The sequence below is a fragment of the Tauraco erythrolophus genome, chromosome 2, assembly GCF_009769465.1.
Source record: "Tauraco erythrolophus isolate bTauEry1 chromosome 2, bTauEry1.pri, whole genome shotgun sequence".
Lineage (NCBI taxonomy): Eukaryota > Metazoa > Chordata > Aves > Musophagiformes > Musophagidae > Tauraco > Tauraco erythrolophus.
Window position 1 is genome coordinate 42663534 of NC_141466.1, and position 27705 is coordinate 42691238.

The 27705-nt window shown below is 39.5% G+C and overlaps 2 protein-coding genes across 2 annotated transcripts in view; one reads left to right on the forward strand and one right to left on the reverse strand.

Moving 5' to 3' along the window:
• The window catches only part of EYS (EGF-like photoreceptor maintenance factor), a 55644-nt gene extending 49355 nt beyond the window's left edge, over positions 1–6289 (forward strand). Inside the window, exon 9 of the mRNA XM_086625295.1 lies at positions 5091–6289. Coding sequence (XP_086481421.1) covers positions 5091–6289 — 1199 coding nt within the window. The remainder of the gene's footprint in view (positions 1–5090) is intronic.
• Positions 6290–9441: 3152 nt separating this feature from the next.
• Positions 9442–27705, reverse strand: part of PHF3 (PHD finger protein 3) — a 59694-nt gene continuing 41430 nt past the window's right edge. Inside the window, exons 7-16 of the mRNA XM_086631355.1 lie at positions 25653–25803; positions 25373–25529; positions 22976–23092; positions 20646–20777; positions 20063–20195; positions 19346–19541; positions 17585–17732; positions 16148–16237; positions 14643–14838; positions 9442–12457 (exon numbers count right to left, since the gene is read on the reverse strand). Of these exons, the coding sequence (XP_086487481.1) occupies positions 10326–12457; positions 14643–14838; positions 16148–16237; positions 17585–17732; positions 19346–19541; positions 20063–20195; positions 20646–20777; positions 22976–23092; positions 25373–25529; positions 25653–25803 (3452 nt within the window). The 3' untranslated portion in view covers positions 9442–10325. The remainder of the gene's footprint in view (positions 12458–14642; positions 14839–16147; positions 16238–17584; positions 17733–19345; positions 19542–20062; positions 20196–20645; positions 20778–22975; positions 23093–25372; positions 25530–25652; positions 25804–27705) is intronic.

The window sequence follows — 27705 nt, forward strand, 5'->3', positions numbered from 1 at the left end:
AGGCCATAATACTGTTGGAGACACAGACACTTTATTATGGTGGCTTACAGGGGTCAACTTAGAGTGAAGATGAGTTGCCTTTCATTAACTGTGAATTATTCCTGTGAATGTTACTGCTTGTAAGAGTATAAGGTTCAAACGTTCACTCTGTCACTGAGACAGTGCCAATGATCAATAAATGCTTCTGAAAAAAGAAGAGGCAGGGGAAAAATGCTACCCAATACCACAATGGTAGAAACTGGCATTGTGGCCTTTAACTAGAGAAGGAAAGGTGAGATAAAAGCAGCAGAAGGCATAGACTGAGGCCAGCAAACATACATCCAGAGATGCTGTCTCAGGGCTCTGAAATGCTGAAGGAACCAAGACTATTGGTGTTCTGTAACCAGGAAACCAGTGCCTTGAGCTCTTAAGGAACCTACCCTGCAGAAGCTGCTGAAGCACTGAGCTCATCAAAGCCTGTCCCCAGCAGAATATCATGGCATAGAGGCTTCTGCTTAGCAACACATGACGAGAAAATCAACAAGGAGCAGATGGCTTGTGAGTCTTTGTAAGGGAATGTAGACCTTCAGCAGCCCAGGAACTAATCGGTGAGTTTTGAGCAAACTGGGAGCCTTTAGAGAGACTTGGCATCTCAGTATCGCTGGGGACATGACAACAGCATCAAAAAGGTGAACACCACTGACTGAAAGACAGCATCCGCTGCTTCCAAAGTTACTTAAAAGGATGGTCTGGAAGCTCCTTTGGCCTTCAAAACCAGTGGGAATTCCTTATTGCCAATTTGCAATGAAGCGTAGGAATAAATTCAAGTACTCCGATAGGTAATAAAGGCTTTGCCTTATACACATACATGCGGAGCACCAGGGTAGACTTCGAGTCACTGTGGCAAAGAGACCCTGAAAGGGAAATGCTAAAAATACTATCCAGGATATCCTCCCTGCCCATGATCTGTCAGCCTAAGATCCTCTGGCATTGATTCAGTCCTCCTAGGAAATATATCGGCATTAGGCAGATTTGATAGTGAGGGCAGTACTGCAGAGATCTTTGCCCAACGCAGCTGTGTAAATGTAACACATTTGTTACGCATGGTCACGCTTCTGGCACGAACAGGACATCTCAAAATAGAGCGCGGCATTCCTAGCATACGTTTAAAACCGCACAGAGCTTTGACACATTACGATGTAGATGAGTTTCCTGCGGTAACATAAAAACATGGTGACCTGATGCTGCTTAAGCATGATGCCCTCTCAAGACGGCGATGTACAGACACACCTGCAAGCCTAGATAAAGACTGAACATGAAAGCGCATTGTCATCACTTCAGAGAATTTAAAACTTGACTGTGTGACTGTAACCAACTTGCTTACAGGCTTACATACTTATTCAGACTAGTGGTAAGCTGAAATTTTTTGTGATGCATTCAAAATCCATCCCAAGAAGTCACAGAAGCAGGTATCATCGTGGATAAGCCAGATCTCACAGTAGTAGTCGGATGTACCTACAGGAGACTTTTCATTAACTCCCAGTTTTAGGAACTGACTGCTCAGGCCATAGAGTTGACCTGGCTTCTGGGAATGCTGACATCTGATACGGGAGCACGTGAGACTTGTGCACATAATGAAGACCTGAAAATTAAAGTGATGAAGAAAAATTGACATCTGTTTTGCAGTGCTGGCTTCTACTATGGAACAGAGACAATCCACCCTGAAGTGGAGCAACTTTGACCTTCAGCTATTTGGTTAAAACCCTCAACTAGGGTTTGCAAGTAAATTGTGCTATTTTAAGTCCAGAACAGTTCCTTCCTTAAAGCAACACCTGCTACAAAATCCCCTTCCTCTGAGAAGACAAGGAAACAGTCTTTTAGCATTTGGACTATAAAAGTATCCTCTTACTTTCCTGCAACAAGGAAGATGACAGGGGCAGGAAGGTGCACCAGAACAGAACTGAATGCTGTAACCATTGAAGATTTTGTTCCAACATCCAGGGTCTTGACATGTTGCAGTTTCAAGCCACAGCTAAGCTACGATGGCCTATTTCCAAAGAAAATTCAACCTTATTGAGACAGATTGCCTTACAGTTCCTTGCACACCATCCAGCACATTGGACAAAGTCTTGCGTGCACAACAAAATAATGACTGAGTGCCTACCTCAGGAGTTTCTCTGCTTTTTTGTGACACTACTGATGGGGATAAATAGTCCACATGAGATGAGACACTAATCTGAAAAGCTGGAAGCAAAGTCATGTGTCCTGTGTGTAGGTCGTATTTTCTACGAAGTAGGGACCAGCTATAAAGTCTAGTCCTGGAAAAACTGAGGATGTCATCTCCTTCATGCTTAACAAAAGCAAACTCCCTCAGAAAGATCTTCGGTGCCAGATAGGGTCATATGGGACAAGTTGGAATCATGCTCAAACTGAAACAGTGGAAACTGCTTTGCTTCATGGTCTCCCATACTAGGACTGCTGAGAGGAGAAATCCAGTGTTAAGGATGCCATTCGTTTAAAATGGTGATGCAATTCCTATGATGGTATAGGCCTGCACAGGCTTCAGCTGTGCCACTTGTCCCTCAGAGTCAGGGCAGACTGAGGTCCCTTGTTGAAAATGTCACTGGTTGCTAAAGTGAAGAGGAACAAAGACAAGCCCGTAATTTGCCTTTACTTTGAGAGGAAGTTTCATGGACACTGAGCACACAGTTAGAGTCCTAAAATGTTTTCAGCCAGTTGTCCCCAAGCGGTACCTCTGGCATGATAAATTTCATGGAGAAATACTGAGCTAAACCCTGGGATCAATGTCCACATAATGAAATTTTATCTCAACACTCTGCTGTTCTTGCCAAAGACTAAAACAGCCACGTCATCTGTGAAAAGAGAGGATCTAACCAAAGGAGTAAGAAAGTGCCTTGAGAGCCTCAGGGAGAGCTGAAATTAGAAAGTTTAATTTTTTTGTTCACAACTAGCAGAAAAGGAAGTTACTCCCATTTGAAGAGAAGCCTCAAATCTGTGCCAAATATAATCCAGAGTACTCAGCCATAACCTCCCTTTACACTGTAGATAGCAGATGCAGTAACACAGGTTTGCTCCTGTTGTAAGACTAAGTAAGACTCCAAAACTGACTGCAAGACGATCAGCAACAGACATGGTTAGGCTGGAGTCAGAGCCGCTATGACTAACGGCTGAAACCGTGTCCGTTTTTTCCGAGACATCACTGAAACTCTGTTCTCTAACGTCATCTCAGACAGATCATTGTCAAATGTGCAAAGCTGCCAAAAAACTTCCCTGCAGGTCAGGAAGTCTTGGAGAACTTCCAGCTTCTCCAGCTCTTGATTACAAGACAGATGAGCAAGCGACCCTGTCAGATGCTCTCCTTCCTAGACAGTGAAGAATGAGTACTCGTGTCCTTAGGCAAGCCTGCATGTCTGGGTAGGAGCGGGCAGTGAAGGCTGCCAAAGAGGGAGTTCAGAAACTTTTCCTGATGCTCCTTTCTTACCCTAGGATTGAGGTCCTGATAAAAGAAATAGACAAGCAGGTTGCGTACATTGCTCAAATGAGATGAGCACATTCAAACTATGCACTGAAAAGTTAAGCGAGCTTAAAGGCACATCACTGAGCAGGAGAAACCACAAGTGAAGAGAATTACATTCATTTTCTGAAAAAAGTAGGTACTAAAAAAGAACTCTAAACAGGTTAAGTAGAAAAGATCTCAACTGGAACTAGCGAGCTAGAAGGAAGTGCTCTGCCATCGCTGGACTGGAGCTGAGCGAAGGAAGAGCCGCCTTATTTTCCTGTGGGTGTCTGGGGCAGGGAAGATGAGGCACGAAGCACACACTCTACAGCCACTAATGCAACTAAAACATCTCCACCCTGCCTGAATGGGAACCTGAACAATTACTGAAAAGAGAGGTATAATTTTAGTAACTTTCATAAGCCTCCAGTAAATTAAGCCATTAATTTTTAACTTCAGTAAAAGCAATGGAATTCAAGGATTAGAAACACTCAAAAATTAAACCCCCAAGAAAGCAAACTTCATCATTCTACTAACAGGTCCGCCCTTAGGAATGCTCAATCTTTAAGGAAATTGTACTTTCCAAATTTAAAAAGTATTCCTTCATTAGTAAAATACTACATGAAACTTAAGTTACTGGTAACTATTAGGAGAGAAAGCTTACATTCAAATGCAAAAAACATACTTATCAATTTAATTGATAAGCTTACTTCAAAAAAACCCAACACCTTATGCCTACTATTTCCAAAAGCAGTATAAAAAAAAGTTAAATTGCAAACATCAAAAAGTTTGAAAACATGACTTTCATTTGCATTCTCTCCTGCCACCTGTCATACTCCCCTATTAGACTCTATCTCTGCGCTAATTACGTACCTTCCTTCCAGCTCCCGTTCCCTCACCTTTCCCAGCTTTTCTTCATCGTGTTTGTAAGTATAGTTCGAAGTGATTCTCTCTCCCCTTTTATACTGCCTGTAAGGCCAGAAACACCGGTAGTGCAAGAAAAGATAACGCCCTGTCATGCAGGTCTCCAGAAGAACGATTCAAAAAAGCTTTTATGTTCCTACAGCTGTCCGGTGATTAAACCCAAAACATCCCCACTGCAAAAGCAGCTTCAGGGAAAGCAGAGGATGTTTGGTGCGGACAAACCTTCAGTGCGTTAAACTGACAAATCCATCAAGTCTTTATTCAGCATATGGAAATTGAGAGTATTCTGGCATTTGTAACTTGGCCAAAACTTTATTCTTTTTCACAGAAACACCAACTCGCATTCCCTGGATGGTAGTGATCATGTTTCCTCCTACCTCACAGTTATCTCGTCTCTGCACCAAAGCAGAGCTTTTCAGATGGTTGGGCTTTTTACTTCCAAGGAAAAATGAGCTCAGTTTCCAATAATAGGGACAAAGAAAAGGCCACGGCAAGCTCCTGAGGGAACATTTCCCTTTGTATGATTTAGGTACGATGACGGTACAAGGCTACTGAAAATAAGTGACTGAGCTGGGGAAGCACAGGCATGAAAGTATCAGGATTACGGATACGCTGTTCAATGTGCTGCTGCCTCTAAAAAGTAAAACTAATTCATACTGTATTTTTGCAGGTGACTTTCTATGTATATCATTAGTAAATGGATTTATACAGTTGCGCTACAATCTTGGAGACAAGACTGTCATCCTACAGACCTTTCAGAAGGTCCATGCAAATGGAAATACATGGCATTCACTCAAAGCAGGCAGAGTTGGTAACGAAGGCTACCTGGACCTGGATGGTATCAACATTACTCAAAAAGCTAGTCCTGGAATGAATGCGCTGGACACGCACACAGATTTTTTCGTTGGAGGAGTGTCCTCCTTAAACCTCGTTAACTCAATGGCAGTAGAAAACGAACCCACAAGTTTCACAGGTTGCATACGGGAAATTGTTATAAACAACAGGGAACTGAAGCTTACCGTGACTGATCCCAAAGGGGGAGCCAACATCGGTGACTGCGACGGAACAGTCTGCGGGTACGCAGTGTGCAAAAATAACGGAACGTGTCAAGTTGAAAACTCGGGCTTCTCTTGTTCTTGCCCAGCAGAGTGGACAGGGAGCACATGTGAGCAATCTATTCACTGTTCACAGAACAGGTGTGGGTCTCAAGCTCTCTGTATCCCTCAGCCTACTTCGTTTTCGTATGTCTGTGTATGCGCACTAGGCTGGTCAGGTAAGTACTGCGATAGCAAGATCAAATTTTTTACAGCTAAGTTTGTTGGCAACTCCTACATCAAATACATAGATCCTTATTATGGAAAAAGAGACCTCCAGCATAGCCGCATTTCTGTAAATTTTACTACTGGTCAAACTGAAGGCTTAATAGTATGGATGGGAAAAGGTGAAGATGAAGATAATGATTTCCTTGCCATTGGGCTTGCCAATGGAACACTCAAAGTTGTGGTTAATCTTGGAGAAAGAATCTCTGTTCCTCTGATTCATAGCAGATACTTCACCTGTTGTGATGAAAGATGGCATTTCGTTACAGTAGTTCAAAACCAAACTTGTATTAAGGTGTATCTTGATGAGGAGCTAATTCTTTTTGAAGACATTGATCCACAGAGAAGATACACTGCTTTAAACTACGGTGGCGTTTGCTATTTTGGTGGGTTTGAAATTGGCAGGAGAGTCAATATAGTCACCACAGGGCTTTTTCAGAAGGAATTTGTTGGTAAAATTAAAGATGTTGTGCTCTTCCAAGATTCTAAGAAGATTCCGCTAATGAAAGCAGAAGGGTATAATGTTTATAATGGAAATTACGGAAATTAATTGAAAAACTGTTTAAAGACTCTTTAAAAGCGATGAATTTCCTTTTCCTTGTTTCTTGTGTTAGCTGGTAGCGTAAGACTCAGGAACCCACATAAGAGAGCACTTAATAAAATTGTCCCCCATTCCTTTGGATTTTTTTAATCTTATTAATAGCATATATGAAATGCGATCAGATCTTTTACTCATAAAATTACTAATGGGGAAGTCTGCAGGTTTTTTCTTTATTGTGCTGGAAATAGTTTTGTAGACAAATGGGTAGTAAGTAGCTTATAAAGCCAACTGTCACTCCAGTGTTAATTACTCATTGCTTTGTGAGAACAGACGACTTACCTGTTTCTCCAAAACATGGACGTTTTATTAGAATGCAGAGTTTCTCTTTTATGATTTTGTAACATTAAGGGCAAGCGTAAAAGCTGAAATTGGGAGGAAAGAAAAGGTGTACTTGGGGCAAAAAGTATCTGTTGATTATAATGAGAATTTCTGAAATTCCACAAAGGTGACCAAGTTGTTCTCCTTCCCTGCTGAGTCTACCCACCACATATGCATTTACGTAAAATGGCAGAACTTAAACCTGGCTTCACACCCAAATATTACACTTAAAGAAGAATGATTTTAAGAGCAGAGGAGGTATTTTACTTTAAAATTGAACAGATATAAAATATGCCTCCTGCTGTTTTTCTCCAGCAGACCTGTCCCCTGTTTGACTGCATGAACAGTTGTTTTAACAATTCACAAGTACAATGTGGGAACATGGCAGTCTGTCTATGAATAACCTCTATTCCCAACAGCTTAAAAACTAGAAAGTCCAGTAACTGCTTTGCTTTAGCTATGCTTTTCTGGCTTGTATGCCCCTAATTGAGATTTTGAAGTTTTTCTAGCCAAAAGGTTTTGGCCACAGTAAACTGAATTCCTGTGACTCTATTTTTCATGAATTTTTAATCTCAAAAGTAAATAGAGCTCTTAACATATAAATGCAAAACTCTCTTCCTTCCGAAAAAGCTCAGTTATGTTCTAGTTTCGTTAGCAGTAAAATAAAACAAATCGAGTTACATTCTAATGTGCTTAAACAAAAGATTTATGATGGTATCTACGTTTTTCATTCGACTGCTGGCTTACTGTACAAGTAAAATACTTAAATAAAAATAACAGTGATTGATCCCTATCTTTTCCTTTTTTACTTTACCATTGCTCAAAAACACACAATAAACCATCACCTCCTTGCAGGGAAATTCTCCAAATACAAGTCTTCAGTGGGTACCGATCAGAAACAAGTAACTATTTCTGATTTTTTTTTTTTTCCATAAAGCAGATGTGGAGCAGAGACAATAAGCACAGTAAAACCAGGTGACACCCATTACTTTCCACACAACCACGATGAATGTACTGCCAAGTCAGTTACAAGTGACCTGCAGATAACTAAGGTGGAGGGGGTGATGGAACTACCCCGAGATCTTTTAATAAGGATTTGCAAACATCTTTGTGAGGTTCTTTCTATCATCCTCAGCCGCTCTGAGCCCTCAAGTGATCAGCATGATGCAATAGAGCTTCTTCCCCTCTTCCCAACAGGCAGCTCAGGAGGCCCACTTGGCGTTCAAGCTGGCCCCAGATGCTTCTCCTCTTCCAGTTTCTCTTAGGAGGGCCTTTTATGGCCATGTGATGCTGGGGAAGGGAGAGTATTTAGGGTTTATCCGTTCTCTCTGGGGCTCCGGGTGTACTGCCAGTTCCTCATCAGCACACACTGCTTTTTGTGGCCTCAGCAGTGATTCAGAGTAAAACAAGTAACTGGAGCACTTCCAGCTAACACGACTGTTGGAAGGAGAGTGAATGGAGGCAATGGAGAAGACAACATCCTTTATTCCCGTGGCAGCAGGATTTATTCCCATTGCACTAACTCAGATTCCAGGACCAAATCCTGGAAACTGTTGCTGCTTGCTAATTTAAACTCTTAACAAAACTCTCCCTCAAAAGCTGTTTCACTGTGGCTCTCTTTGGGTTCCACATACAAGAGGTAGGTAGCAAAGCACTTGACAAACCTGGAAAATACTTACATATTCTTTCCAAACAAATTATTTCTGCTAGTTCTGGCAGAAAGCATTCCCCTCCCTGCCATACAGACAGTTGCAGTTTTCATTGCTCCCAGTTTATTTTTAGAGCACAGATGGATGTGAATGTGAAAGACTGATCACCAGTGGACTGGGAATAGATCACTTTGAACAGGCCCAAAGAAAATCTCCACAAGCAGAGCTGCTGACTTGAAACCTACTCAGAAAACCAGAACAATGCTTTGGAGCACTTCTATGCCTAAAGAACCCTGGTGTAAATATTTAAATGTCACCACACATGCATAATACTTCCAGATACAGTCTGTGGCACCATTGCTATACAGACCACTGAATTAGTCTGGAAAAGATTAAACTAATCACATCATGTCATCATGCTATAAAAGTTTAAATATTGCTTCTAGTTACTAACAAACTGATGATTTTTTTCTTTATGAATCTTCTCAACCATGAGTCTAAGAAACATTACTTAATAAAAGCCTACTGCCCCCTCCCTTTATTCAGTGTAAGATTTTTAACTGTAGTCCATTTGACCATGAAGCTACCTGCAAGGTACCCAAATGAAATTTTACCTCAAAACGTATTCATAATTAAAAGTAACACTTAGTGTGGTGTTAAACTGGAAAAGGCCTTTCTGGAAAGAGGAGGATTTTCTACAGCAAAGCGCACCTCGGGTCATGTACTCAAAGTGAAAAACAAAACACTGCAAATCAGAACAATAAACCTAAGTTTTTCTTTATATAGTGGAATATTTTTTTTGTTTCTGATAGACTCAGCAAAACGACCAGTGTATTTTAAGTAGTATAAATGCAGGAGATTTTAGTTTGTTTACTGGTTTGCCTTTTTTTTTTTTTTGGGGGGGGGGGGGGGGGGTGCTTTTTCTTTAGCATCAGTGGATGACAGTCGCTACAAAGTACCAATTTACTAGAATTCCCAATGGTACACACACCCTCTGCCCTTCTTCCCCCTCTTCGCCCCCAGAAACGCCAAACGACCGAGCCACAAAGTATCCAATGAATGTGGCGTTCTGTTACTCGGCCTGCTATATCCATTCAGCCTACGGTTTCACATCTATGAAATCAAACACACACGGTATGTGAGAAAGTTTTATCGTTTCAGAATCAAAATATCCCTTAAAATATTTACATTTTACAGTAAAAAGGATAGTAAAACACAAAGTAATGTACAAGCTTAGGTATTCAAGTTTTTGAAGCATGGGAAATGGTGGGAGAAATGAATTTACTACTACAAATCATATTTTCAAGAATTTAGGTTAAAATGCTTTCTCATTAAAACAAGTGCAGTTTAAAGCAATAACATTCGAGCAGCTCAGCCTTCCAATTTCTGGTCACAGACTGCTTCAGATGCTTAGGAAATACTTGAAAAACTAATGAAACACATTTGAATTATTTTATTGTACTACTGAATAATTTAAAAAAAAAAAAAAAACCAAAAACTCTTCACACCACCAAGCATATTGTATTTTGTTGTAATGTGTGTGGATTCTGAGGCTTTGCTACAGTCTTTAAAAACAGTGCAATTTAAAAAGAAAGTTATTGTATGAAATCCACCTTTAAAATTATCAGAGCATCTTAAAACAGAAGAGAGCACAAATTACCAAAGGCAGCAACTATATTGCAGACTTGACTAAAGCCAACTTTATCAGCTAAGAAAATTTCTAAGCCTTTATTGCATATTAATAAAAGAAATCTTTAAAATTTTGAATATACAGCAATGTAAAATTTTTAAAAATATTAAACTCCTACTTCTAGCGATAGTTGGTACAATGAAAAAAAAAGGATGAGTATTGGTACATCGAGTGGTACCAAAACACAGACCTGTTTCTGCAAAACACCAACACTGAATAAAAAAGATGGCACAATCCTAGCAGGCTTTTTTTTTTTATACAAAGTTTTATGACATTACTCTAACAGTTTCTTTAAATAGGATTTTAAAAGACTGCCTGCATTTTTTTTTTACCTTTTGTTTTTAGTTCTGTCACTGTGGTCCCTATGTCTCTCTCTGTTCTTTTCACCCTCTCGTTCTCTATGCTTCTCTTTGCTTTTCTCCCTCTCCTTATCTTTTTCCTGCGCCTGTTCTTCACTTTTAGGCTTCTCCGTCTTTTTTTCTGGATTTCTAGTCTCTCTGGGGCTTTTTCCATCAGCAGCCTTATCACTGTGTGGAGATCGCAATCTTTCTTTGTCTCTCTGTCCTTCCTCTCTACTTTTCCTCTCTCTCTCTTTTTCCTGGTTTCTGTCTCTGCGTCTATTTCTTTCAGAATCTTGCTCCCAGTATTTTTCGTTGTTCCACTCTTTTTCATGTCTGTCTTTCTTTTGGTGATGGGATTCACTGTAAAATCTCTGTCTATGTTGATCATTTTTTCCTCTACTGAACCCTCTCTCCAAATGCTGTTCTTGTCTGCCCCAAGGATCGCTGTGGCGTCTTTCTGGTCTCCTACTGTCTTTACCCTGAAAGAAATTTTCTGGCCCCAAAAACCTGGATTGTTTGTGAGCCACCGGTAGCCCTTGTGCAATGGGTCCAGCATAGTGTGGTGGCTGACCTGATAAATGAGCTACTGGTGGCCATGGCATCATTGGATTTTGAGGAAAGCCAAAGCCTGGAGGAGGAAGAAGTGGAGGTGGTAGGTGAGGAGGAAATCCAAACATAGGGTTGTTTTGTGGAGGGAAGTTATGAGGTGCAGGAGCCTGAAACTGGAATCCAGGTGGATTAGATTTAGGATGCTGAAAATTCTGCTGTGGAGGTCTAACAGATGAGAAGCTGCCGCTTGTAACAGGGCTTGGGACTTTGGAAATAAATTCAGAACGAGAAGAGTTTTCCGTTTCAAAATGAGATGAAGTTGCTGCTGGTCCTCTTCTAAAGGAGTTCACTGCTTCAACGTTTTGCATCAGCGCGTCTTCCTGTGAGCGTTTCGTATCTTCTGCTTGCGATGCACCTGCGTTATCTGCTTTTGCTGCAGATGAACTGTACTCCGCTTCTCCAGAAGACTGTTTATTTTCTGGTTCCATTTGATCATTTCCTGAAGCATTCTGTCGGTCTTCGTTTCTGCTGACGTCTCCTTCCTTGTTTTCCGAAGCGTTAGTCTGCTGACTTCGCCCAGCTGCCTGTCGTGGGTCTCTCTTAAGATTAATAAATGGTGGTGATTTAGAGGTATTAGCAGTGGTACCTTCAGCAGAGCCCACATTAACGTTGTTCTCATTGGGTTTTTTCCCTGAATTTGATGAGGAAGAAGAAAAGCTGGAATTTGTGGTCCTTTTAACTTCCTGTGAAGTGCTATCCTTGTCGGGTAACTGCCGCTTTGGGTCATTTTCTTTACTTTCTTCATTCTGTGACTGAGCAGATAAATTTGCTAAAAATGCTTCTGTGGAGACATCTGGAGGTTTTCCTTTAAGACTCAGCCCTGTCAAAGACCCAGCACTTCTTGCAGAACTTGAGGTCCCTAGAGCTGCTGCATCCGCAGTTACAGCCGCGTTAGTGGATTCTTGCAGATCATCCAAACCAGTCTTTGCTTCGCTAACTTCAGTCGTTACCTCAGTAACATCCATGTTTTCTTCTTTTAAGGTTGCTTGTTCATTTAGTAAGGGTATGTCTTCACTGGGACTCGCTTCTGACTTGCCGTGTTCATACACCTGCCCTGTCGTACCCAACAGGCTTTGGAGAATATCATCCACTGGCAAGGGTTTATTTGCAAGCTCCAGAGTAGAAGGCTGATTCTCCCATCCAACCAGGACTCCGGGAAGAAACCTGAGAGGCTTCGGTGGCTCATGTTTGGTACTTTCCACCAATGGTTCAGTAACTGCTGGAACATCATCTATATTAGATTGCTGAGGTTTATTTCTCTGCTTGTGTAGCACAGTTGTGAAGGAATTAAAAAAGTCATTTTCTTCTTCTTCTTCTAGTGCCAACTCATGATGAGAGACTTCAGGTTTGTTTGGCTTGCTTTTCTTCTCTGGTGGCAAGTTAGTCAAAGTACTTTCAGAAGCTTCATCCACAAAACTACTGGTAACGCTTGCAACAGCAGTAATCTGCCTCTTCATTTTCTGGCGAATTATCAATCCCAGTAATAAATTTGGTCGATGTATTTCAATCCCTGTACAAAAATTGTAACAGCAATTTATCATCTCCTTATGTTTTGGCTAAGGCAATAATTTTAACAAAAATAACCCCTATATTCTTAAAATATATTATAGAAAGCATACATTGCAAAAATATTTAATCAAAAAATGTATTTCCAACATAAAAATTATTACTTCAAACATTGCAAATTAAAATTGCTTTAGGTACTCTATCACCCACTATACCTTCCAAATACAGAATATGAGATGGTTATAGAGGACATCCAGTCACATAAGTACAGAAGTGAAACATCCTGTTAGTCTAACTCAGCTACAGTCTGGTAACAGCGGTAGCAAAGCATAAGAGAAAAAAAAAAGTAAACAGCACACTTGCAAGCACAAAGTCTCCTAATCGATTTGTGTTAGACATACTTCTCCAAAGATTTACCAAGAGTTCCTTTCCAAAATGCTTCTGTCATTGCAGGAAGGCACTGTGTTTCAAGGTATACTCTTAAACTCTCTCTTCGCTATGTATTTTGTTCTGTACAATTTAGGTTCTTGCAAAAAAATTATGAGTTGAAGCTCATCCTCTTTTCATTTCAACCCTGCCTTTCTCGAAAGACGAAATCATAGAATCATCTGGTTGGAAGAGATCTTCAAGATCGAGTCCGACCATTCACCCTGCACTGTCAGGGTCCCTAAACCATGTTGCTCAACACATGGTTTTTAAACTCCTCCAGGGATGGGGACTCCACCACCTCCCTGGGCAGCCTGCTCCAATACTTCACAACCCTCTCTGTAAAGAAATTCTTCCTGATATCTAACCTACATTTCCCCTGGCGCAACTTGAGGCCATTCCCTCTCATCCTGTCATTCATAACGTGGGAGAAGAGACCAACCCCCATCTCCCTACAACTTCCTTTCAGGTAATTGTAGAGAGCAATAAGGTCCCCCCTGAGCCTCCTCTTCTCCAGACTAAACAGTCTCAGCTCCCTCAGCCGCTCCTCATAGGACAAGATCTCTAAACCCTTCACTAGTTTTGTTGCCCTTCTCTGAACCCGCTCCAGCACCTCAATGTCCTTCTTGAAGTGAGGGGCCAAAAACTGGACACAGTACTCCAAGTGTGGCCTCACCAGTGCTGAGTACATGGGGACAATCGCTTCCCTGCTCCTGCTGGCCACACTGCTTCTGATACATGCCAGGATTCCGTTGGCTTTCTTGGCTGCTTGGGCACACTGCTGGCTCATGTTCAATCGGCTGTCGACCAGCACCGCCAGGTCCTTCTCCGCTGTGCAGCTCTCCAGCCACAATTCCCCAAGCCTGTAATGCTGCAGGGGGTTCTTGTAGCCCAAGTGCAGGACCCAGCACTTGGTCTTGTTGAATTTCATACAGTTGGCCTCAGCCCATTGATCCAGTCTGTCCAGGTCCCTCTGTAGAGCCTCCCGACCCTCAGGCAGATCAACACTACCTCCCAATTTAGAGTCATCTGCCAACTTGCTGAGGGTGCTCAATCCCCTCATCCAGATCATTGATAAAGATGTTAAAGAGAACAGGCCCCAACACTGAGCCCTGCAGAACACCACTGGTGACCGGCCGCCAGCTGGATTTAACTCCATTCACCACCACTCTCTGGGCCTGACTGTCCAGCCAGTTTTTGATCCAGCAATCAGCCACAAATTTTTGTAACCAAAATAAATTGATACAAAATAACTCAGGTGTAAGCAGAACAACTGAGAGCGGTTTCAGGATCTTTTCTTCCTTGCCCACCTGTTCTTAAAAATTTCCATTGTCCTTTTTTTTAAGGAAATTTGGAACACTTGAGAAAAAAAGAATTAGTACATTCGAATAATGAAAAATACTATTTTAAAGTTACAGTACCAATTTGGAACTCGCTATGACTACTACCCATTGTTCACTTGCATCACCAAATCTACTGAGATTGTAACCTACAAAGTCACCTGGCTTAGAGGAATAATGTAGTAAACATGAAACAAAAGTTACACACAGTAATTTTTTCGACAACAATACTTTAAAGTATCAGAATAATCTTACAATGGGAAATTAACGTCTTTTCAAGGAAGCTAATGTAATATTATGGAAAACTCATGATGTGTTTGAACTGAGTATCTGGCATTTTTACATTTAATTTTCTCTTACATTTCTGCTGCAAACTTTTTAAGTAGTGTTATGATTAAGTTCCAAATTCCAAGCTGTACTTACCAGGCCCATCGAAAGGCACAAGATGATGCGGGACTTTATCTGAGGAACCTAAAGGGATGAGGTACAAATCTTTCACTTGCTTCATGTTATTGGCCGCGACACCATAGCGTTTTCTACTGCTGAAATAGGCAAACAACAACGCGTAGGATATCTGATCCTCTTCAGTTACAGGAGTAAAGCGAACTACACAGATCTCCTGTTAAAAAAAAGGAGAGAGAAAAAGATGGTTAGATACATTTTTCTATGAAATTTTAATTGTTTTAGAGACTGATTTTTGTTTAAAAGCACAGTTCAGAGAAGGAGAAAAAGAATTCTCCCCAGGAACGCAGAGAAAAACAGAGGAGACAGAAGGAGCAGTAACGGGGCCAAAAATAATTAAGGAAAACTGGAGAAAACAAATAAAAAGCGTTTACTATCAAAAAAAGTATTACAGTGCCTGACAAAAAAGCCAACATTTTATCAGTCAGCTAAATAACAAGATTTAGGGAAGCATGGCAGCTTCCAAGCAATTATTCCCCTCCCACCCTTAAGATTACTAGAAAGCTTTATTTTGTGTCCGAGATACCCATTAACACTAGGGGAAGACCAGCGTTCAAATCCCAGAATTATGACCAGCTCAGCAGTCCATGCTGGGGCTCATGCTGTTTAATGGCTTAACTAACGACCTGGAAGATGGGACAGGAGCCCCGCTGCAAAACTGAGATGACACCTAATTAGGGGCAGCGGTCAATATGCTGAAAAGCGTGGGCTGCCATTCAGAGGGACCTCAGCAGGCTGAAAAAACAGGCTGACCTTCACGGAGGTCAGCAAAAGCAAATGTAGAATCTTGCACCTTGAGATGAAGTAACCCCATGCAGCAGGACAGGCCGAGGCACTGACTGGATGGAAAGCAGCCTGGCATAAAAGGACATGGAGGTCCTGGTGGACAAGTTGAAGGTGAACCAACAATGTGTTCATGCCAAGAAGGCCAACTGCATGCTGGGTGTCAGAACCAGAGCAGCCAGCAGGCCAATGGAAATGATTATTCCATTCTACCCAGCACTTGTGAGAGAGCACTTGGAGAACATTATCTAGTTTTGGGCTCCTCAGTGCAAGGCCAACCAGCATACAGTGAGACAAGTCTAGCAGAGGACCACTGAGATGGTTTTGCATACTGTAACAGAACTGAAACTGAAGAGCAACACTTGAGACATGTGAAGTGGTGTCCAAATCTTCATGATGAGTTACTGTCTCAAAGCAATAAAAGTATTCTCAAACAGCAAATGACAAGTTAAGGTTAGATAGTAACCTTAGACAGTTAGAAAATAGTTAGATATTAAGAGAACAGTTATTAGATAGTAAGAAAATAAACGCCATCAGCTGCCATCCATCCCACTCAACATAACCATCAGTTATCCTTAAAGTGCCACTTATTTCACAAACGTTCTGGGAAAAAAAAAAAAAATATCTTTAGGGTGAATAGGATGTATACTAAACAGTAAGCCTTCAATATGTAAAATTCTTACCTTGGTCCCCGAAGCTTTGATTTTTTCTACGTACTCCCAGACAGTGTGAGGAGATATCCTGCCACCAACTTGAATACTATCCGGTAAATCCTATGAGAAAAAGACAACAGATATCCGAATCCAACATAAAAATTGTGGTAAATCCTTTATATACCATCCATTTCACATATTCAAAACATACTTAATTCTTATAGTTCTTAAATTATATTTTTAAAACATCAGCAGAAGTTATGACAGTAGAAACAAATTAATTTACATTCAAATTTTGGATGTTTAAATTAGGATTTTCAGTGAAAAGCTAATGAGCTGTACTAAATTAGTTATCACTCAATACTGCTCATTTATACCTTCTCCAGAAATACTTATTTTAGTAACATAACTGCAAACATAACTGTACTGTGCTCTGATAACACTCAAGTTATCTGTAAGATCAAACTGCTATGAGCGTCCCACACCTAGGAAGGCACGTAATAAACTTGCAGAATTTTCATCATAAAGGAAAAACATAACCAATACACGTGTGTATCATATTCATAAAACAATCCTTCAGTATTTATCCTTAAGTGACCTGCACTTCACTGAAGATTTACAGCAAAGATAATTCCATTAATAAAAGGCCTAAGTCCTTTTAATTAGAAAGCTGATGCATCCTGTGTCACTGGTGAGAAGTAACATGGAGCTTTATGAGCTCTCCAATCTTTATTTTATGCCATGGGGACAACTATTATAAGCAGTTGCATCCTTTTCCTGCCTCTCAGACACTGGAGAGAACAAACACTACATAAACTTTTGGGGTTTTTTTAGGGACTATTTAGCCTTATAATGGAATGTTAGGACCAGAATTGTCACCAGATAGGCAAAAAAAACCAACCCACCACAAACCCTGTTACACAGGTTTCTGTTGTAGAAGATGAGAAGACTTCTAGCACTGTCAAGAGAAACTACCAGTAGACATTTCTCTTCCAAAAATTGGTATTGACTTGTTTAATGCTTTGAATTCAAAACTAAGCTACAATTTTCCCACCTGTAATAATGGATGCCACCAAAGTGGTTATTTCAGTAGAAAATTTTGTCCTATCTTTCCCTGCTATTTTATACTACAGAAGATGCTCCATAATAAACAAAAACCAGTTCAAACCAGCTCTGGAAATATTGTTGCTCATCCTCAAGAAACATCTTACAGTGAGATAGACAGCAAAACATCTTAAAATACGTCTAAGAACTTGAACCTTGATGAACCACGGGTCCATGCAGGACAACTGAAGAATACTTTACTTACAAATACATAGCCTAATCCATGTCCTCCCACAAACACTTTACTCAGCACAACGATGATGCTTCACTGCCTTTCATCATTACACTATTATTAGCCTACGAGGTAAACAAGTCATTAAAGTTAATAAATGAATTTTTCATTCTTGCAGTAAATATAAATACCTCTGTTAAATACTCAAAAGAGCCAGAAACTGGATAAGCCTTAATCACAAACTTTGCCACTGAAGGCATATTGATAAAACCCTTCCAGATGAAATTCAGACGTGCCAGAAACAGACTTTCACATTCCACAGTACCAGGTGTTTCTGACCTAAAAAAAAAAACCACAAACAAAAAGCCATTTTGTTTAGAACATGATTTATCATGCAAGATCATGCAAATCATAATATTTCTTTGTAAAAGAAATTAGGTGTCATTAAGAATTTTCTTTTTCAGTTAAGCATATTTGCGGGTCAATGAAAAGAGACAGACCATGTTTCTCACTTTTCAGTGGAGCAGGTATCTGTTACATGAAGGACCATCAGATAAGCAGCACGGTAGTTCACTGCTGTTATCTTTTGAGACTGGAGAACTTTAGTCCAAGAGTTATTAAATGCTACTGAACAGGACACACAAACACACATAGGTGCTGTAGATCCAGTAAGATCTTTCCCTGCCACAGAGAGGCGGGGAGAAGACAACATACTACCTGCTGGCCTATCTTAACTCTGCTTTCCTAGCTCCTACGTTTTGTTGCAACAGTCTGTCCACCACCTGAATACCTGCATTCCCCTTTCCCTTGCCCCACAAGCTGGCCCTGCATCTCTTCTCACCCATGCATCACTTTCACTGCTTCTGTGGGTGCCTCTTCCCAAATTCCAACCTCATCACCTGTACAAAACAGGTTCAAATCACCTGTTCAAAAAAACCCCCCAGTTTTGTCAATAAAGCAGCAGCAAAGAATAAACTGAAAGACTTAAATAATTTCAGGAGAATGTTTCTCAGCCTGGGGGTTTCCTCATGGAAAACGTTACAGCCATATTTCAGTGTTTCCCAGCACGTTGTTATCGGAATTTTCTAGGCATGCTGTTAGCAGTTTTCAGCTAGCTGCCCAGTAGTACCAGATGTTGTGTTGTTACGGTAACACAGTAACCTATGTGTCTTTCTGTCTACACCAGAAATTACTTTTTCAAATCTTCAGTAAACTATTAAAAAAAAAAAAAAGTCCACTGTCCTTGGTAAAGGATCACATTGTCTTGATAAAGGCTGAATTGCAGCATGAACTCTGGTCAATTCTAAATAACTGGGAGTCATTTTTCTAGAAACTCCTTCCTCAAATCAGAAAAAAACAGCCTCATAAATTGTGATTCCCTCTTCAGTGGGTGGCATAGTAGAGTGTGGAAGAAAATTAAGAGAGAGTTGAGAGCAAATATGGCAAAACATCAAACAATCTGCTGTTAACTGTAACTTTTACAAAAATGAGATTTGAAACTATCCAGATGTATCAGTGTAAAGCTCTTTTCAGAGCAATTTCAAATTCCCTAGCTCTATACATGCACACACTCTCATTCAATTGCAGCACTGTACATATTACATTTCTTAATAGCAAAATACAATATGAAATCTATTTTCTGACTTATTTAATATGAACTCATGTATCTTTTTAGGCCTTGCTGCACTAGAAATCAAGGCAGTTTACTCTTCCCCACAAGACAACGCGGTAATTAGAAATTTGTAATCACAACCACATATGTAGCATTACTTATATAAACACAGAGCATCATTAACTCCAGCAGAGAACCTCATTCCTAAGGAGGTATACAACTTCAATTGCACCAATGGCTTAATGAAATGGCATTAAAAAAATTTAGCTTTAGTCATCATGACTTAACAAGATTAATAACATCTTTCATTCAAAAATATTGTTTCTACAGTTTATATTACTTTGGGAGAGGTGTGAATGACGATTTCGATGAGTCTTGCTTATCGTCCTCCAGTAATTCCGAAGCTAAAATACTTGATGTTGAAGAAAGCGCATCCGCAATGCTCTCTGCTTCATTGTCTGACTGCTTCCGTGCAACTCCAACAGACACTTTCACTTTTTTTGCAGAAATATCATCAGTAGGTGGTGCCATTCGGCCTGCAGAGAATGAATTGCAATGTTTTTTATTTTTATTAAAGAAACTAAAGAGGACTTCCTCTGAAGATACGGAAGACGCACCATAAATACTACGTATCACCATTGAAGTGGGATAGGATAAATAAATTATACATTTTATACATACTTACACAATGTACAAATTTATACGTTGTATATATTTATACAACATTATTCATCGATATTGCCAGCCACTGTAATGGGATAGGATAAAGAAATGAGGAACCAGTAATAGCATCTACACTCATTAAAGAGAGTTCCTTCTCTGCAGCTGTCTTTTTTTTTTTTAAAGTAGAAGACAACTTTATGCCAACAGCCTGTCACTTCAATACTGCATCTTTTGTAAATGATGAAGTAAAACACTGCTTTCACACCTCTGTCAGCACACTAGGGGGAAAAAAACCCCACACATTTATTTACATTATTGAGGTATATTGAGATGTATGACCAAAAAGCATTACACAAGCATAATGTATTTATTTTGATGTGCTGTTCAAAATTACCTATGCAGATTTTGCAGTTAAGATCGAAGAGATGATTTTTATGTTGACTTGTGGTGTCTGGAGATGCAGATTCGTTTACTTCTTTATCTTTTTCAGCTTCCTCTGACTTCTCAAATAACTTCATATTAGGTTCCTAAGAAAAGTCAAACACATTTCAGTTAGTCTTTTTTTCCTCTGTTAATATTCCTAATATTGCTATTCATATTACTTAAATATTTTACAGCATTTTCTTCCCTTCAGCTGTAAAACCCTCCCTTCAGCTGTATAGCCTAAAAGGCTATCACGAAATCTACAAATGTATTAAGAGAATGAATTGGTATTCCTAAATATCTCTTTGGTAAGATTTAGAATATTTTCTACTATTGCCAAAATTAATCATACAGTCACGGACACAACCTGGGGGAGAGGACACCAACAAAACCACACAGCCCAGAAGTGAAAGTCAGTAAAGATAAAAGAAAAACTAAACTCAAACAAGACCTAACATATAATTACAGATCTGAGTAACAAAATCATATACAAACCACTACAACCATACTATCTATGACCTAAATACGCTGTATTGCTGTGTTGCCTTTTCTACCTGAATTTCCATAACTTCCTCTTGTTCTTTTATTGGTGTTTCACTTTCAATTTCTATTTCTCCTTTGTGAGTAATTTTTGTGATAGGTCTTCTTTCAACTTCCCTCTGTTCTTTCTCAATCATTTCAATTGTCTGTAAAAAGAGGAAGTTGCATATATTTACTTCCACATAAAAAAAAAAATGGAAATCCACAAATATAACAACAGAATATAGGACTGCAACTAGGAAATCCTCTGGGGAAAAAAGAAACATTTTTATTTTGCAAGTGTCAAGCAGCAGGTCAAACTTCATCTACAGCGCAGGAAGTACTTATCAGGTATGTATTTAAACAAGTTATAAGGCAGACCTTCAACACTAAATTTTAAGATAGGTAATTCTGATTCCCAAGAGCTAAAGATAAAAAATGCATCAGCACTTTTCCCATAATAATAGGGACAATACAAGACATAAATACAAATAGATTTGTATCATCTTTCCAGACCTTGTTTTTGAGTACATAAACCTAATGTTCTACCTCAATAAAAACATTTAAATGTATTCCTAAAGCAATTGATATGCTAATTCTGATCAGCACTGCTGTTTTGCTCTATCGCAAAAAATGAAACATAAACTATTATTTCTAAACTGCTTCTGAAAGTACTTTTCTACTTCTTAAACCAGAAACAGTTTGTGTTGGCTGTCCCCAATATTTCAAGCCTGGTTTCAAAAGGAAACAAGGATTCTGTGATTGCTTTATCTGTCTGCCAAATACCTACAGTTACTTTTGAACACACCGGGGAGACTTCAAAAAAATTAGTCAATAACAGTCTCGAAGTTGTGCTTAAACAGAAACATTAAAGTTACAATGACACAATACCCTGATATTTACTTTACATTTGCATTCCATTTCAACTTCTAGAAATTTTTAAATACTTATCTGAAATATTTAGGACCCTTCAGTAATTTTTAAGCAGCATATGCTTTTGTTTTGAAGTTGTAGCAGTGGAATACTGTTTTATATGGTCTGTTTTCAGTATTTTACTGATGTTTTCAGTATTTTACTGATGTTTATAAAAATAAACGTAATGAAGATGTACTATAAAAGATGCGCTTTAGATAGCTACAAAATAAACAAATTTTTCATGCCTTTCTAGGCTCTCAAAACAACTCTGAGATAATCAAGTAATTCAACAGTTGTTTTTGCATAGGAAATAGCAAAAAGTTGTCATGATGCACAAACAGGTCTATTCACAATATGCAAAGAAAAAAACAGGAATAATTAATGTTGCAATGCAAATTGCAGTCTCTAAAACAGCATCCCACTGTACTGAATTAGTTATCACTGGATATTCTTTCATTCTGAGCACGCAGAGTTCAAAAGGATGAATTTCCATCTATTCTATGTTACAGTACCAACTCATTAATTTTTTATCAGAAGTCATCTGATATAACCCACAATTCCTAGTATCATAAAATCCAAACACAAAATGGATACCAGTTAACACTCCTCAAATTTTGTGCCTTTCAGTTCTATGAAGTGGCATATAAATACTCAAGATTCTGCCAACGCAAATCCAGATTTTGTAAGCTAGAAAACCCGATGCTGTAAACTGGACATTTCTAAGTCTGATGAGTGATAAACTGCAGCTGCTAACTGCCTAATAAACAGGGTAATATCTAAGAAAAAGGCATCTTCTATAAAAATAATACAGCTCCTTATATTCCTGCTTCTCCTTCCTAACTGTCAACACAGCTATAAATATAGTGTGACTTTCTGTTTCAAGAAAAGTAATGTTCTAACTAACCTAACAAACTTCCTACACTTTGTTGTGGGTTTTGTTGTTGTTGTGTTTTTTTTTTTTTTACCATTTAGACTGCTTTTCAGCCTGGCAGATCAGGTGTTCAGCTTCAGGTTTACTTCTTAGAGAGTGAATGGTCACACTCCATCAGTATGTAAGTCAAACAACACCAGTTCAGTTTGGTTTGTCTCTCCCTTTTTAAGAAACTGGTGTCTTTAAAGCGTCAGCTAGTCCTTTAAAATCTTGTTGGAAATAAGGACAAGGCAGCCTTTGCTCTTGAGACAGAAGAAAGAGCGAGCAAGCAGCAACAAAGCTGCATGGCAAAGGAAAATGCATGGTCTCCCCTTTGCAGGAATTTACTACACTTCTTTTGCTTTTGTCCTAACAACCACTTTGGGTATTTAATACTAAGTAAATTCCAGAGATCTTCCTGATTAGTCAGAGTTGCTACGTGCAACACGCATTCTGTCCTTTCTACATATGCTTAACCTGAAAACAGAAGTTAAATACGCTTAGGCAGTCAACTAAACAACATAAGTTGACAAATCTCACGTGTCTGTTTTCTCTCTGTCTCCAAGCGGCCAGTTCTTTGGAAGCCAGTTCTTCTGGGCTCATTTTTATTAGATGGTCTGGAGTAACCTCTCCTTTCAGTACTTTCTTAAATAATATCTAGAAGAAAGGAGAAAAGTTAACTATTGCTATCAAGACAAAACCAGCAGGAAATTCAGAGAAGAAACATACAACATACTCTGTACAGCTATATGGAACGTATGCTTTTGTAATTATCTCCTACTGTAGGAAGCGGTACGAGATTTTATAAAGATAAAAAGCTTAACTCCAGAGCTCCATTTATTCTATGTAACAGACTGTATCTGTATGTACCCTTTATGATCAGATATATAATTAACTGTTGTTGCAAAGGAGGAAGTGAGTTTACGCCCATTGCAGCAGTTAACGTGGAGGTTTTGTGTAAAGATACAAATCCCCTGTATTACACAGCAGAAAGAAGCTAGCATTGAAGATGTCTATGCTTCTTGACTGACTGAACTGAATTCCTGGGGCAATAAAACCCCACCTAGCTTAGCAGTATGAGCAAAGAGAAGCCAGTGACTTAAGTCAACCTGCTCATATAATTTACAGTTGGTTAATTATAATATACTATAGACAAAGCAACTTGATCAGAGTAACTGATAAAAGGACAAAAGATAGAAGCTGAGAAGGTTGAGAATGATGTTGAATAATGGACTAATAAAAAAAACAGAAAAGAGAATGAAGACCAAGTCTGAGAAATGGCTTCACCAAAGGCAGATCGTGCCTGACCAACTTGGTGGCCTTTTATGATGGGGTGACAACATCAGTGGACAAGGGTCGACCAACGGATGTCATCTACCTGGACTTGTGCAAAGCTTTTGACACTGTCCTGCACGACATTCTTCTCTCTAAACTAGAGAGGCATGGGTTTGATGGCTGGACCACTCGGTGGATAAGGAATTGGCTCAATGGCCGTACTCAGAGAGTAGTGGTCAACGGCTCGATGTCCATGTGGAGACCGGTCACGAGTGGCGTCCCTCAGGGGTCCGTGTTGGGCCCAGCCCTCTTCAACATCTTTGTCGGTGACGTGGACAGTGGCATGGAGTGCACCCTCAGCAAGTTCGCCGATGACACCAAGCTGTGTGGTGCCGTCGACACGCTGGAAGGGAGGGATGCCATCCAGAGGGACCTTGACAGGCTGGAGAGGTGGGCCCGTACCAACCTCATGAAGTTTAACCAGGCCAAGTGCAAGGTCCTACATCTGGGTCATGGCAATCCCAGGCACAAATACAGACTGGGCGGAGAATGGATCGAGAGCAGCCCTGAGGAGAAGGACTTGGGAGTACTGGTGGACGAGAAGCTCAATATGAGCCGGCAATGTGCTCTTGCGGCCCAGAAGGCCAACCGCATCCTGGGCTGCATCAAGAGGAGCGTGGCCAGCAGGTCAAGGGAGGTGATTCTCCCCCTCTACTCTGCCCTCGTGAGACCTCACTTGGAGTATTGCGTCCAGTTCTGGAGCCCCCAACATAAGAAGGACATGGACCAGTTGGAGAGGGTCCAGAGGAGGGCCACGAAGATGATAAGAGGGCTGGAGCACCTTTCCTATGAGGACAGGCTGAAAGAGTTGGGGCTGTTCAGCCTGGAGAAGAGGAGGCTCCGGGGTGACCTTATAGCGGTCTTCCAGTACCTCAAGGGGGCCTACAAGAAAGATGGGGAGAGGCTGTTCAAGAGGGCCATTTGTGATAGGACAAGGGGTAATGGTTTTAAAATAGAGGGAGGTAGATTCAGGTTGGATATTAGGAAAAAATTTTTTACCATGAGAGTTGTAGAACACTGGAACAGGTTGCCCAGAGAGGTGGTGGATGCTCCATCCCTGGAGACATTCAAGGCCCGGTTGGATGAGGCCCTGAGCAACCTGATCTAGTTGGAGATATCCCTGTTCCTTGCAGGGGGGTTGGACTAGATGACCTTTGAAGGTCCCTTCCAGCCCTAACGATTCTATGATTCTATGATTCTAAATCCAGGTATGAAAAAGACACTGGACAGAAACAAAAATAAGTGTAGCAAGCAGGAAAGAGTTATGAGGCTTGACAGGGACACCCAAACAACAGATCAGTGATAAAGACAAACACTCAAACTAGGCAAGCTGTACCCAGTACACTTTGAAACCTCACTATAAAAAGTACACTGGGAGCAAGGAATTGAAGAATTAATGATGGAGAAGAAGGGAAAAAAACTCAGAAAACACTGAGCACGTAGGAGGACAAACAACATCAAAGAGATGAGGAAACCTACCGAAAAAATAACAAAGAGGATAAATTGTGAAAGGATTAATAATGTATGTACATAGAAAACTGTTCCTTTAATCTACAACAACTAATAGATTTCTGAAAAGCAAAACAGACAAATAATACATACATTATTTTTAGGATCTTTTAGATTGAACATTAAACTTCTGTATTTGTTCTTATACTTTGAGTCGGTGTCCCGAAAAAAAGAAAACAGCTCTCTTTCAATCCTTGTGGCAACTTTTGCTGCTCTCTCCTCAGGAATCTTTAAACTGGAGTCTGTCAATCTGTGAGAGAACACAAGGGCAAAAATTACCAAATACTTCCAAATAATTAACATTTTTTTCTCTGCCTTCTGAAAGAAAATAAGATACAAACACATATTAATAATTTCATTTAATAATCTTTACCTTTTCATCAGAATTTCCTTAAGAGACTGCTTGACACTTTGTCTTATCTGATCAGCAGAAGGCTTGGAAGCTGGCACAGCTGGCAAGTGTGTTGCACTAATAGATCCTTTCTCATTTTTCTTTTTCTTAGATTCTTGTTTCTCATGAACACCTATCAAAACACATACAGTTAAAAATTGTAAGCTACTCAAGCCAGTGCTATAAACTTCTACTTTTGCTGGATGTCATGAAGTTTTATTTTTAAACTGCTAAGAATTGACCTTCAAGGAGAAATAATGGACTCACAGAGTGGTGCATTTTCCTAAGTTTTTTGTTTTACTTTTTTAGTTTGGATTTTGTACTACATAAATTAATCCAGAAAAACTTCCTTAGCAGAAACAAATAGGACTTTTGCCCTTTGATTTAAGGTATTTTCTTCTACACTGAACCGAGACGATGAGTAGTTCTAGTTTGATCTTAAGTAGGATTTTTTACTCTGAATTTTTGTAAAAGCATAGATTAATTTTTCCATGGGTAAACTAATATACTGGGAAGCACTTATTGTAAGTATATTAAACTCTACTTTAAAATAGTGTTTTTCATTAAACTTAGCATTTCTGTATCTGTTCGCCATCAAAATTATTTCAGTTATAATAATATCAGCTTCTGATTCAGTAACAGACACTCTTAAACAAGGCTGTTGTAAGGTTTGCGTCATAAATATTACAAATAATGGAAATTACTAATCAAATTAAAATCATTAAAGAAAAATTCCAAATTCCTTCAAACTTTAATCTTCAGAGTATCAACTGAAAGCTCATTTGCCTCAGCACATGAACATGTCACTAACTTAGAGCAGAAGCATTCTATTTACGAAAGCAATAGGAAATTAACAAAATTTATTCACTTTCTGCTCTGAAAAAGAGACAAATCGAAGACTGATACAGATCTAACTTGAGCGTTTGATGGTAAAAAGAAGTATTTATTACTTTCACCTATTGAGTGCAACTCAAAACGTATTAATATCAGAAGCAAACTAGTTACGTTTTAAAGCAGCTATAAAAACAGATTTTCTTTTCTGTTGGGCAGACCAACCAGGCTTGGATCATCAACTCTCTCATTAATGCAACTATAATTCCTATCAAAATTACTGACTTCCCGTTCCTCATCAGCAAAGTGGCAGAGACCTGAGACAGCTGTTTGTCACTCTGCGCTGTGATCTACAGGATTCATATGCAAAGCTTGTTAAGCAAAGCAGCTCTAATAATGCTTGTATTTGCTCAATACATTTTTTTGCTCATCTGCTCCTCAGAAGGAGGATGAAGAACTGGACTAAAACCTTTCAAAAAAACATAGCCTGAGGGGGTCAGGGGAAATGGAAAACCTCCACATGCCAGCAAGATTTTGGCAAAGTTTAAACCACCTGAAAACACAGCCACGTAACAGGGAAGTGATTGGCCAGATTAGCAATAAACGATGCCACCATAAGCATAATTCAAAGCAGTTAAGAGATTAAGACAAATGTGCTGCTTAATAATTTTATGCTAATTGTCCTAAATGAGACTGCCAAGCCTCCTCTCTGTTAAAAATCATTTTTAACATTAACTTCTATTCTGAAATTGTCATTGTAAAACTCTCTGTCATCTCCTAGTTCAATAAATATATTTTAGAACAATTCAATTATTTCATAGATGCCAAACTCATTTCACTCTATGTAGTTTGCAGTTAAAAAGGATGTCAATCATTTTGTGATCCAGAATTTCAAAGTTGAACAACGATGTATTTGAAGTCTAAAAGACACCATTCAGTATAATATATTTACATTTAGATTTACATTTAACCCTGACATTTTCCATTGTTTTCTTCCACCAAAAAGTTTCTAGAATGCATCAGCATTGACAAAAGACCAGAAGAGCAGATTTATTTATTTTTTTTTTTAGACAAGAATTCAAAGCTTGAGTTTAGGAGTTTAAGAAACAGTTCTCACACAGAAATCTCACTACCTTTGCTGCTGAGATTTCAGTCCGTAATGACAACGATTTCGTATTAGCATAATCTTAGAAGAATAAGTTTC